Source organism: Bombyx mori, chromosome 28 (assembly GCF_030269925.1).
Source record: "Bombyx mori chromosome 28, ASM3026992v2".
NCBI lineage: Eukaryota > Metazoa > Arthropoda > Insecta > Lepidoptera > Bombycidae > Bombyx > Bombyx mori.
In genome coordinates this window covers 567,024-580,928 of record NC_085134.1, presented here as the reverse complement: position 1 = coordinate 580,928, position 13,905 = coordinate 567,024, and the positions used below count along the sequence as shown (strand labels likewise).

Here is a 13,905-nt window from a genome sequence, read left to right as displayed (position 1 = left end):
CGCACTCTTTCCATGGGAAAATTTTTCACTGCCAATCGTACGGATTGTTTTAGGGACTCCAAATTATCATGGCGTTTAGAGCAAGCCGTACTCTCTAAAACTGACCATAAATCATGATCCAGCGGATTAAGATCGGGACTAGACGACGGCCAGTCTTCAGCTCTGATGAAGTCCGAAACGTTCGTTTCCAACCAAGACTGCGTAGATCGAGGTTTATGACCTGGCGCCGAGTCTTGCTGGAAGCACCATTCTTGATTATTGAACATGGTGTTGTTTATCACCCCACTCCATTTTAATATCGCAAAATCTTGTACAATGTATTGGCGCCAAAATGAGAAAACACCATGAGCAATCATATATTATCAAAATGACAGATTCCAAATTCAAATGTAACATTTTGTTTATTTTTAATTGTAACAGTATTTGTGGCCAGACAAGTATAGATTAATTATATTGTTGAATATGTATTACCATAATAATAATTTAAGTTCATTTATTTACGAAACGCATAGTCTTTTATCCAGTGTGTGAACAGACGATATAAATGGTTAATGTAGAAATAAATAAACAAAATTAATGTTGTAATTGTTTATTTCAAGTCTTAGGTTTGTTAATTGTAACTAAAACGAGCACACAATAGTTATGGTACATTTGGTATTGGAAATTGTAATATTAATACCACTTTTTCAATATTTTTTTTCTTAAATCAACAGCAGTATGTAACGGTAGCATAGAGCGTATGTTTGAAAAAACCTTTGATGGCGCTTACGACATTTTCAATGTGAGTTTACATTTAGAACTACATTCGGAGAAATAGCCTCCTCCGAATTCACTCCAAACTATTCAATTCGGATTACCCGTTGTCACGAGTCATAGAGTAAGATTATATGTCACAAGTTCATTGAGTAGGTAAAGGTAAGGTACATTAACGTAATTCTAGAAGAGTCTAAAAACGTCACATAAAAATTCGAAATTTGAAAAAGCAGTTTCAATATTTGAAAAAATAAAAAAGAACCCGCTATAACTTTTAATTTAACTTACAATAAATTCGATTCTTATTTTACTGTTAGTAACTTATCTTAATAATAAAAAATAATAAACTTTATGCATTTGGCTCATCTATAATAGCCGTGTCAGATAAAAAAATAATTTAGCTTACGCTGGCATGTCGGCGAGCGATCTTCAAACTCCCAGCCATGCCATTAACTATGTCAATACCGCGGTAAATTATCGTCAATATTCACATATTTGTTAAAGGTGATTTAGTCAAATCCCATAGAACTTAATTTTATATTTACATGTCTATATTATTTTAAGATACGTATTTATTTATGTATATGCTTCATCAAAATAAACTCTAAAAATAAAAATTTGTACAAAAGTACGATTATAATTAAATAAGGTAAACCCACACTTGAATTTAGCTCAGGTTTCATTAGACCAAACTTTGAGGACACCAATGTAGGTAAACAAAAATAAAATTTTGAAAATGATTAATTTTAATGAAGAACATAATATTAAAGAGGTTTTAATAATATAAGATATATTAAAAGTATTGTATGTTATTAATTAAAAACGGAGGTGCAATATGTTTACTTAATATTAAAACTGTGACGTCAGACTAGATCAGATACGAAAAAAAAAAGAAAGAACAATAAAACTTAAAATCTATTTTTATATAAATTTTCTATATATTACGTCAGCTCTTCTATTTTTAACCGATTTTCTATAACACTAATAATTGAGTGCGGGAAAATAAAAAAAAAGTTTCCAGAACAAAAAAGCAATGGACATAATTTTAATCTAATAAAAACGTAATCTCGAAATCTATTAAATTCGAATTTCTTCAAGTACCGACCGGTAGACCCGGGGACTCCCACTTCCAACCGAGGCACAGTTGTTTTCTTAGAAAAAATTATCTCCATTCAGTCGAGGAAATGTTGGTAATTGCCTCAAAGAATCGTCGAAATCAGTATTCTATTCGCTGCTGTCTTACTTGAGGTTGAAAAATGCAAACTATATTGGAAAAAGCGTTTTTACAGACGTCAGTAAAAAAAACTACAATTATATAATTTTTTTCTAGCCTATGGAAAGAATAGTTGATTCCTTAACTTCTTGATGTTAAATGATTTCCGAGGCTCGTTAAGTGGAGTCAAGGAAGTTTCGAGGTAATAATCTCTTACAAAATCGGTAGTTGGATTCGCCCAAGAACATTTTTGCGATAATTTTTTCTTCGAAGCATAAATACGCTGTATTATATTATTAATATTGCATTAGACGATTCTTGTTCGGAAATTCTTATGGTTTTTTAAAAAGGTTCCTACTTAGTGATATGATGACATTAAAATTTATATATTGGATGTTTCTCAAAAAAGCATACGCTATCAATTATTAATTCAATGAATATCGTTTTTTTTATTGAATAAAGTAGTTGATAGATTTAACGTGCTAAAGAAGATGAATTATTATTTATTCTGCATCCGGTTTCAAGTCGCATGTATCTTGTTACATTCATTTTCAACAAAGGTTTTTAATATAATAAGCAGGTGCGTTCATCAGAAATCTGTAAAAGAAGGAGATTTTTTTACTAAAATAAAAAATTAAGAAACATGTTTTATAATAAACACCAAAAAGTATACGTACCAAATTGCAAGAAGGATTTAGATAAGCATGAAATAAAATAAATGACATAGCACAAAATTATAGGTTAGGTTTATTGTATTTGCGCGCCAAAATTCTAAATACAAAATTTCTACCTAATATTTGTAGTCAAACTGTAGTGACGTCACATGATGAAGCGTTTTGGCGCGATTTTTTTTCAATATCGTATTTCTAAATAATAAATTATGGTTTTTAATCAAACATACATGCATTTGGCGATTATCACTACGGACCGTGACCCATTTCCGCTAATTCATAATAAAGTATACAAGCCAAGCATCATTTATGATAAGGAGTTCGTTTATAAATAATTTTAATAATATGCGGGTTAATATATAAAAAAAAAGTGTTAATGTCGCAATGACACAGCTAATAAAACTATGGCTATTTATTTAAACTTAAAGTCCGTTTGAAGAAGCAATAATGATAACGTAGTGTATAGCAATAAAATATTAAAGTTAACATGAATAAATAAATTATAAACGTCGTTTTAAAAAACATAATTCTGTTATTTACTATATTAATTATTATAAACTATTCCTAATGCTATACCAAATAAAATTAATCATCAAAATGTTTATTAGTCTTATAGGTGCAATTTTTTATTTATTGTTGTAATTAAATACATAATTTGTCGTTTATCATTTTAGTACAGAAACACCAATCTATTGTAGCTACTCTAATACTAATAGCCAAACTTACGTATAAGCAAACTTTATGTTCAAACACATTTCAAAGTTTCATCTCACTTTTATGATATAAGTAAATGGCAGATTAAGAGTTTTTAATCAGGGCTGCGATTTACAACGCAATGAATTCCAGTAAGTTTATGCCCGTGAGCATAGGTAAAAAGCGGGAAATTTGAAGAATGTGTTCTTAAGTAAAGCGCAAAAAATCTACTTTTTCAAATGTCTATGGCGTCTTTTACATTGACATTCTGGTTTCTCATGTTTCTTGCTCTTAAGCTGGATTGTTTTTTTTGTTTGTTAAGTACGTTACAAATGATTTTGCCAATGCTTTTGTTTCGCTTATATTTTGTTTTATTCATCTAAGCGTTTTTTAGATGGCTTTTTATGACATGACCACGTTCCCATTATTTTTTTAATGGTTCATTAATAAAAAAAGAGATTACTGTGGGTAGGTAGATATAAAAATAATTGCTCTAACATCATTAACCAGCGAGAAAACCTTTGACCTTGACCTTTAACCTTTGACCTTTGACCTTTGATTTTGACCTTTTTGTTATGACAGCAGATGCTTCCTCGGTGTTCGCAAGTCATAGGGATCCACAACCGTATCTAATACTTCCTAGAGTTATCCTACCAGGACCAACAAGCAAATTCCATATAAAGCTAAAGCAATAAATTACATTTAAATTAAATAAAATATTCAGTTAAATACGTAATAAATCATGAGCTCGAAGGCTATCTGGTTTAAGTGACGTTTCTAGAACTTTACAGGAGAGCCTTTTAAAGTATGAAATTTGGAAAAAAAAACTTGGAAAAAAAAACTTCTTTAGCTATTTCAATGGAGTCTCAACTTAATTGAAGTTCCATTAAAAGCATCGAACTGTTGATGCTGATACCAAATAAAACGGACCTTTAATTACAAAGTAAATGTCGCGTGTTACACGAAATGCCCACTGAGTTTCTCGCCGGATCTTCTCAGTGGGTCGCGTTTCCGATCCGGTGATAGATTCTGCGAAGCACGGCTCTTGTTAGGGCCAGTGTTAGCAACACTCCGGTTTGAGTCCCGTGAGCTCACCTACACGTTAGGATGAAGCTGAAATAGCCTCTCAAGGCTATCGGCATAGATAGGACAAAAAAAGTGAAATGTCGTTTAAACCAAATAGCCTCTTTCACACATCTACGACAGTTCCGTGGTCACACAATCAACGCTACACTACACACGCCCGCCATTAATCTACGCGTTGCCTATTATTGACATAGACTTTGACATGTTCACCTTCGTATTTCCTCTGGGACGGCATGAAGTAGAAGTCTGGATGCGCGGACAGCGAGTCCCTGGCTGCCGGCGCCGTGCCGCGAGGCAGGGAATACGATGAGTGCTCGGGCCGATTTGAATATCTGAAAACATTACATTTATATTAATAATTAATAATTAATCTATACTAGTGGCCCCGCAGTAGTCGAAATTCGACTGTAATTAATTGAAATTGTAAGTTTAAACATTATTATGGTTCTATTGTCAAACATTATTATAATTCGATAATATAATCATTCAGTATTCGCCAAAACTGCACTATAGATAGACAAACAATATTAATCTATTTTCAATTCGACCACAGACTTTAAAGAATAACAAAAGTTTCCCAATTCACAGTAAACAAAGAGTATATTTTTATGTATGTATGTGTTGTGTCAAATACATGGTAGTGTGTGTAATGTTTTATTTATTGATTTAAACTATCTTTGATGCAGTATTTTAAAAAAATATTAGCATTGTGCACTCCTTCTCTATAAGTGTGAGAAATTTCATACTCCTCCGTCCGCGCAATTTTCGAAAAAGGGGATACAAAATTTTTGTAGATGTCTATGGGCTCCAGTAACCACATAACACCAGGTGGGCTGTGAGCTAGTCCCCGCATTTAAGCAAATAAAAAAATACATACATACATATACATATACAAATAACCATACGAAGAGCAAACTGGCCTGGTCATCAGACAATGTTTGCCCGATGTGGTAATGGGTCGGTGCAAATGATTTAAAAAAATACTGCTACCTATACCAACCAAGCTATAGTCCAGTCATTTTAGGCCAAATTAGGTGCATATCTCGGTAAATAGACATACCCAGTATATTACCACGTAAAAACTTGTATTTTGGCATCCTAAAACAGTTCTCAAAACTCACATATAATTGGATGGTCGCAAGTTTTAAAGTCAGGGGTCAAAGGTCACAAAATTGTTTTTTTTTTTTTGCAAATATGTATCTGGTTTTGTATTGGTTTTACGCTCTTTTATAACAAAAATGACCTAAAAATATACTATTTGTAATTTAGTTATGTAAAAATCTTACAAGCACTGCATGATACAGACACAAGAAGAACTTTATCAATTGTCATAAGGGAAATATAGGGGAACCTAAAATATTTATATTTAGATGCAATATCTGATGTGAAGTAAAAATTGATAACGTATTGAACAAAATATTTAAATGTAGCACCAATTTAAGCTTTAAGTTGAAGGCAATAAAGGTGAAATTGTTTTGTAAATAAATCCGACGATTAGCAACTCTGACATGCGCGTGTGTACGTACGGCTCATTGTGAGCCCGCACGGATGGGGACTGGAATCCTGCTATTACTGCCGCGATGCAGTCGTACAGTCGCTTGGTACAGACCTCATGTCTCATGCTAGACTCACGTTGTGTCTTTGGACTCCAGCAAGCGCTTACCAGAAAGTACAGTGTGAGGTCTCAAGTACAGTAATGTACTGTACTGTACAAACTGTACTTGAGACCTTAGAACTTATATTTCAAGGTGGGTGGCGCATTTACGTTGTAGATGTCTATGGACTCCAGTAACCACTTAACACCAGGTGGGCTGTGAGTTCGTACACACATCTAAGCAATTAAAAAAAAATTGTGAGGTTAAAAAATGCGATCTTAGAACAATTTTATTGATATTCAATTTTGAGCTCTATGTCAAACTGCTAAGTTACTCAATGCTTCGTAGATAATTTTAAAACAGGTCATTAAACTTAAGGTGGTAAATAGAAAATATGTAATATAAAGTTTCAAGCAAATGCTCTGGAGACCGTGTGGCCTAATGGATAAGGCGTCGGACTTCGGATCCGAAGATTGCAGGTTCGAGTCCTGTCACGGTCGATATGATTATAGTTTAATTAACTTTTTTATGTTTTCATATGTTTTTTTTATTTTATTTATTTAAAAAAGTGATGCGATATCACAAACATTTAACATTGAAAATAACTTAAACTATTTCATTTATGGCCTGATGCATCTGACAATAACGGCGTACATAACATTGGCAATTCATTGGCTACAATCGGAATACAATAATTAGAGAGAAAAAAAGCAAGAAAACAAAAACTTAATAGAATTAAAACAAAAAAGAACATTTTTATTTATACCAAATATTGTTTTTGTTATCCCTATAGTCAGCTTATTTCTGAAACAGTAATTAGTTTCAATTTAGACGATATGAATATATTTATTTATTACACAGACGCGGTGGGCGAACTCACGGCCCTCCTGATATTAAGTGACAATTGGAACCCATAGATATCCCAGCACCACCACGAACGTGATTTAAAGTCTCAATTGTATTGTAAAGCAGTTGTCTCAACCCTCAAAGTGGAATGCTATTGTTTTTTATTGCTTAGATAGGTGGTCGAACGCACAGCCCACCTGGTGTTAAGTGGTTACCGGATCCCATACACAAGGTAAATGCGCCACCCACCTGAGATATAAGTTCTCAGGTCTCAGCACAGTTACAACGGCTGCCCCGACCTTCAAACTCAAACGCATTACTGCTTCACGGCAGAAATAGGCAGGGCGGTGGTACCTACCCGTGCGACCTCACAAGAGGTCATAGCACCAATAATTATTACGCAAAAACGAGTTCATGTTTTTTTTTTATAGCCCTTGTAGGCAGACGAGCATACGGCCCACCTGATGGTGAGTGGTTACCGTCGCTCATGGACTTCAGCAATGCCAGGGGCAGAGCCAAGCTGCTGCCTACCCGAAATGTCTGTCATGTCTGGATGAGAGTTACCCTCAGACACAGCCCACTGAGTTTCTCACCGGATCTTCTCAGTGGGTCGCATTTCCGATCCGGTGGTAGATTCTGCGAAGCACTGCTCTTGCTAGGGTTCGTGTTAGCAACGACGTCAGATTTGAGCCCCGTGAGCTCACTTACTAGTTAAGGCGACACTGAAATAGCCTCTCAAGGCTCTCAGCTTAGGTAGGAAAAAAAAAAAAAGACCAAGTCGCTCACGTGTATTGTCTGGGCCGCTGCAGGGATCTGGTGTCGTGGTAGTACTGCTCCGCGCTGCTCCTGCCCCTCCCCGCGGGGTTGCCGCTGCTTCTCGGAGCGGTAGTGTTGCCGTTGACCAGCCTGGGGTGTCCGATGGTGGCCAGTCGCTGCTCGTTTCCACTAGTGGACCTGGTCATGGTCCCACTGCCGACCGCCCTCGCGTTGGTGTCGTTGCTGGGCGCCTTGGTCCCGTTGGTGGAGGCGGGTCGCGGCGGCGGCGGCTCGGTGGGCCTGAGGGTCCGGGTTCGGCTGATGGTAGACGTTTTGTACTTCTCGTCGTTTTCAAACGGTTCGAAGGCGTAATTCGTGTTCGTCGAGTAGTCCTTCCACGCCGAGCTCGGGATCAAGCGATCCTGTTTAGCAATACAAATATAGGTTAGAGAAATCTGTATATTAATAACTAGCGACCCGCCCTCGCTTCGCTTCGGAAACCGTAATTTATTATTGATCTCTCCACTATTTAATGGATGTTATTATACTTATAAAACTTCCTCTTCAATCACTATATCTATTAAAAGAAACCGCATCATAATCCGCTGCGTAGTTTTAAAGATTTAAGCATACATAGGGATATAGGGACAGAGAAAGTGACTTTGTTTTATAATATATGTAGTGACACGTGAAGCAAAATATTTGTACTCCTATTTACGAAAATTTCGCGGACAGAGGAGTATGAAATTTCCCAAACTTATAGAGAATATAGGGAAGGAGTGCAGAATACAATTATTTTTTAAAGTTATTACATAAAATAAAACTTTAAATTAATTAAAAAAAGATTACACACTACCATGTATTTTACACACACACACAAATACATACTCTTTGGTTTAATGTCTCATCTATGTGACGGTACTGAAATGACCAAACCTATTGCGGTAGCAACTAAGTGTCATAAGTATCAAATAGGTTTTGGGTACTTTTACCCATAAAATAAATTAAAAATGTTAGGTTGTTAGGTGTCTGTGTGTGCGGAACCAGCAGCGCTAGACGTCTCCGTGTCGTGATGCTGTGACCCGCGTGAGGAGTACGTACCGGCGCCGGTCTCGGGCGGCAGAGCGCGGCCAGCACCGGCAGCAGCGCGGCCACCAGCAGCCCGACCGCGCAGCCCACCACCACCCACCGCGACCACACCCACCCCACCACGGCCACCACGGGCTCTTCGGGGCGCTCCGACACCACTGGAACAACACAAGCCCTGTTAGCTCCACACATATCTATCAGCAAGTAACTTAGGCTCATCAAGAAAAGTTAGGGTTAGAAGTTTAGCGCCATTCGCCACAGTCACTAGACCTTGTGCCGACTTACTTCTACTTGTCCCAAAGTTAAACAACTTCTTGGCAGGGGAATAATTCTACATCCGAGGGGCAGTACAATATGCCTTTGAAGAGTTTGTTGTCTCCCGTAAACCTGACTTTTTCAAGAAGGGTATTGATAAGTCAACTCCGCACTGGCAGAGATACGCCGATACCATGGGTTCATACTTTGATTGAGAGAAGTTAAAAAAAGTCGTAGATAAACACACCTAACACTTCATTATTCAAAAAAGCAAATTTTTCTTGGGTATTATTTAGGATTTTATAACACGATGAAATTCCTACATCGTGGAAGTTGCTCGTGGACGTGTGTTGCCAAATAAAATAAATAATAGTTTAAGAAAACTAACAAAATACGCTTTTATAGAAAATCCAACTAAAAACGAGAAAATAAATTTTAATAAATTTGAATTATAAATAGCGTAAGAAAAAATGGTTTTCTTGTAAAAAAGCGTGGGGCGCTTTTCAGGATATTATGAAAATAACCCTTCAACTCATATCTTATTTATAACTACTGATACTATGTACTCCACGCTTTTTTACAATAAACCTTTTTTTCTGACACTATTTTTGATTCAAATTCAATTACGAACGAATCATACGTCTGAAGCTAATAAAAGCGTATTAAAAAGGAAAACGTCTATGGACATCAACGATAGAAGTCTCGCTGTTATCGACCTAATAAAACTCAAGAGTTCCACTTATTTCTTCAAGCCGCTTCGGCTAGAGTCAGCGTGAAGTATGCTCACGATTCCATAACCGACACGCAATGTATTAAAATTGAACATATCGTCACTAAAGGCTTTTATAATAAGACCTAAGAATCTATATACATAAAAATGAATTGCTGTTCGTTAGTCTCGCTAAAACTCGAGAACGGCTGGACCGATTTGGCTAATTTTGGTCTTGAATTATTCGTGGAAGTCCAGAGAAGGTTTAAAAGGTAAAATATGAAAATGCTTGGAATTAAATAATAATAATAATGTTGTTCTTCCTTTGATGTGTCCCGTGTCGGACGGATTCCTTTTGTTTGTTTTAAGTTTATTTTATACAAAAGTTTAGGTCTTTTATTTATTGATTGAGGCACTACGGAGTCTGCCGGGTCAGCTAGTCTACAATAAAGGAGCTTCAACAACCAACACTCACGGCTCTGAGGTTCGAACACCAGAAACTCGGGATCGAAGTTGAGGTTGCCGACCTGCCCCCGCGCGAGCGTGTCCCGCACCGCGCGCTCCCACCGCGACATCTCGCCGTCCCCCTCCGTCGCGTTGTGCGAGAGCGAGACGTCCGGGCCGAGCGCCCGCCCGCTAGAGCCGGGTATCAAGTTCGAGTCTATCGACTTCAGCGTGAGCTCGGCTATTATCGATTGTGTTTCGTTTCTGAAATTGAAAATATAAAATCAAGTATGTCCTGTTGAAGTTTGATCCTCTTGTCGTGGCTGCCGGTAATTATATACCCGATCCTGTGGACCGAATGGTAAACAGTCGATGTTGCCCTAAACACGTCATTACGGATCCTCCCGATGCATTAACGGTGCTTCTAGGTACCTCAAGCACCGGTCATCGTTCTCGTCGAACCCGTCGCTTGCGACGAAGGGCTCGACGAGTAAATTTGTTTCTCGCCGGATCTTCTCAGTGGATCACGTTTCCGATCCGGTGGTAAATTCTGCGAAGCACGGCTCTCGCTAGGGCCAGCGTTAGCAACACTCCGGTTTGAGCCCCGAGAGCTCACTTACATGTTGGGTGAAGTTGAGATAGCTTCTCAAGGCTATCAGCTTAGGTAGGATTAATGAAGTTTGTAGAAGATACTGCACGCTACTGATCAGGGTTAAGAAATCTACATTGAAAATTAAAAACAGATTTTCCCAATAGCATACTTTATCAAAGTAATATACAGCGCGCAATGTATCACACAACGAACTAAACTGAAGCGTAAGGTCAATGCCCAGCTGCGTCGTGTGACGCGCGAAGCTCGGTTTACTTTCCCTCCGTGCGTCGTATTCCTCAGTGCTGAGGGTCGTGACCTTTACGGAGCACTTTTGTTAGGACTATGTTCCTCCATCCACTCCTGCCCTCCGCGCTGTGGATAGCGACATTGATGCTGGATTCCAAAATTTTGTTAATTTAGGTCAACAAAATAAGGTATATTTATTACTACAATTCATTGCACTCACTGTATGAGACCATTTAATGTTAATCCCTGATAGCCTTTATTATTTTTGAGCTGCGAGCCGAGCCCGTCCACCAGCTGTTTGCTGAGGTCCACGTACTCCTGGCTGCCGGGCGCCGGGCTGCGGAAGCTCTCCGCCAGGCCCGTGAGCCGGACCAGCAGCGTGTACGTCTTCTGTCCGGGGAGCACCGCCTCCGTTGTCGACTCTTCTTCTACTGGTTCTGCAGGAGGAATTAGGAGATACCTTTTGAGTAGTGTGGTTTCGGTCTGGAATAGTCGTAACTAAGGGGTTCACTGGAGAATGGGCAGCAACGCCCTCTGAGTATTGTGCTGCTGGTGGAGTGTATTCTGAGTCCCCGTGGGTAGGTACAATTATCGTGCGTATTTCTGCCGCGAAGTAGTCTCGGGTTTCGATCTGAAGAATGGGACAGCCCTTACAGTTGGGACTTGGATCTCATATCTTGTGTTGTGACGTTCATTCCATGTGTCGGGAGTTCGCCCGGCGATACAGAAGCGTTTAGAGACTCACCAGGTCCACAAGGTCTAATGCAGACTTTTTCTTCTGTGACTATGGGGGTTTGGAGATGCTTGCTGATCTTCTTGCTGACAGGATCAAAGTTACCACCTTGCACCACAAACATCAGATACAGGCATTGGGTGTCCGTGAACGCCAGGTCCTGGGAAACGTTTGACACAGTTGAGGAAATTAGTGGAAGCTTAAACCTCTCCGGCGGATCGAGGTAGTTGTCGTAATGTACTTGCTATTTGTATTTGTACTTAGTCTGGTTCGCTCTGATCCTCCGCGGCACTCTTAAAGGGGAAGCTTGGTCGTTATCCCAAAGCAATTAAGACTTTGACCCATCAGTACCTAAAACCAGTAGTCTTGTAATGTAAGACTTGTTTCACGGGCAGCAATTTTTACGAATTTTTTTTCGCGTGCCGAAACATGTAGACTAGAATTTAGTTTTTTCCTCAAATGTTCGAGAGACATTCGTCGTGTGACTGCTGTAGGACATGATTTACTTGTGGTAGGACCTCTTGTGAGTCCGCACTATACCTATGTCTGCCGTGAAGCAGTAATGCGTTTCGGTTTGAAGGGCGGTGCAGCCGTTGTAACTATACTGACACCTTAGAACTTATATCTCAAGGTGGATGGCGCATTTACGTTGTAGATATCTATGGGCTCCAGTAACCACTTAACACCAGGTGTACTGTGAGCTCGTCCACCCAACTAAGCAATAAAAAAAAAGTACAAATGTTCACGGATGGTAGCTAATGAGGGTACTATACCTCCTGGTCCTTGGTGTCGCGCTTCCTGACGAAGCTGAGGGTGGCGACTCCGTCCGCCACCGAGCCGGTGAGCGACGTGACGTCACCGCGGGAGTCGGGCCGGGGTGCGCCGTACCCGCGCGCCCAGGCGTCCTGCACCCACGGCACGCTGGACCGCGGGTCCAGCCCACCCACTATCACATCCGACTGCGACTGTACACATAGACACTCGGTATAGATAACGACTACGTTCATTGAAACTTACATGAACATTGCTATTGAAAACAACACAGTCGGGTCGATCACAAACTTATATCTCAAGGTGGATGGCGAATTTACGTTGTAGATGTCTAACGGCTCCAATAACCACTTAACACCAGGTGGGCTGTGAGCTCGTCCACCCATCTACGCAACAAAAAAAAACGCTTACCATCTTTTTGTTATGGCTGAATCCGATGCCGGTCCATTGCTTGGTGTTCTTCGTTTTGATGGTGAACCTGACGGAGTCCTTCCCTCTCTTCAGGCCGAGGTACTCCCACGACGCGAAGTACGTGCACGTGCCGTTGTCGGGGTCGCAGTCAAGCGGCAGCCGCCACTGGCCGCCGCACTTGTCGCCGAGAGGCAAGATCCCTCCCGACACTGAGCTCTTTGTCTCCTCTGTGCATAAAAAAATAGTCAATAAAAAAAATCCTCAGGAAAACCCATTTTTTTGGAACGAAGTTCCTTATGGGACGATGCGGATGCGAAGGGGTACCCTAACCGGAAAAAAACGTCCGTAACGTAAGATTTTAATTATTTATGTATAGTCTTAGTATGATGGCTATACAGTGTATAATGTACAGTCTACGTGATGACGGTTATTATTATTATTTATGTAAATATCTGTTTCTTTGTTATTATATATTTATTATTATTATATATTTTTTATAAATCATTGTGAATAAAATAAAGTTGATAAGTTTGTAAAGTAGTTTTTTTTATCAATAAAAAAATCATAAAAAATATATACGCGAATAATTATTTTCTTTATACCTCGAATAGAACTTAAAATTCATATTTTTGCAACAACGACAACGCAATGAAAAGACAAAAAGGGACTGCTAAGAGAAAGTATTAATAGAGTGAGAGATAACTGATTGAAAAATCACACGAACTCACCAAAGAAATTCATCCCCAGGAAGCTACGCTGGTCTCCGTGACCGTGGTACTTGAGCTCATCGGGTCGGTAGAAGTCCTGAGTGACCGCCGTCCCCTGTTCGATCCCCGAGCCGGGCGAGTGCACGTATTTACCCGGCTCTTGACCCCGGGCCCAGATGACGTGCATAATGTCGTCCACTATAGAATGGTCCGTTGGTTCCTTCGCCTGAAATGACATACCAGTTCGAATGTGAATAGGTAAAGGCTACAGGCGCTTTTTACTAAGATACAGGCAGACACTTTCAATGTAGATTCTGGTGCAAAAGTGGAGTTTA

General features: G+C 39.2%; 1 protein-coding gene and 1 non-coding gene across 5 annotated transcripts in view; one reads left to right on the top strand and one right to left on the bottom strand.

Annotated features, from left to right (window-relative positions):
- Positions 1-13,905, bottom strand: part of LOC101739898 (uncharacterized) — a 127,085-nt gene that overhangs the window by 65,716 nt on the left and 47,464 nt on the right. For 2 of the 4 annotated variants that reach the window (XM_062676720.1, XM_062676722.1), the window contains 9 exons: positions 13,592-13,796; positions 12,864-13,090; positions 12,455-12,646; positions 11,694-11,841; positions 11,169-11,385; positions 10,142-10,374; positions 8,715-8,860; positions 7,644-8,035; positions 2,691-4,748 (listed from right to left, as the gene is read on the bottom strand). In XM_062676720.1, the coding sequence (XP_062532704.1) occupies positions 4,580-4,748; positions 7,644-8,035; positions 8,715-8,860; positions 10,142-10,374; positions 11,169-11,385; positions 11,694-11,841; positions 12,455-12,646; positions 12,864-13,090; positions 13,592-13,796 (1,929 nt within the window). In that variant the 3' untranslated portion in view covers positions 2,691-4,579. Of the gene's footprint in view, positions 1-573; positions 2,564-2,690; positions 4,749-7,643; positions 8,036-8,714; positions 8,861-10,141; positions 10,375-11,168; positions 11,386-11,693; positions 11,842-12,454; positions 12,647-12,863; positions 13,091-13,591; positions 13,797-13,905 lie in introns of those variants that run through there. The other 2 variants (XM_062676721.1, XR_009976930.1) reach the window with 2 other exon arrangements.
- Positions 6,439-6,511, top strand: TRNAR-UCG (transfer RNA arginine (anticodon UCG)). The gene has a single exon. It is a non-coding gene; the product is annotated as a tRNA-Arg (tRNA).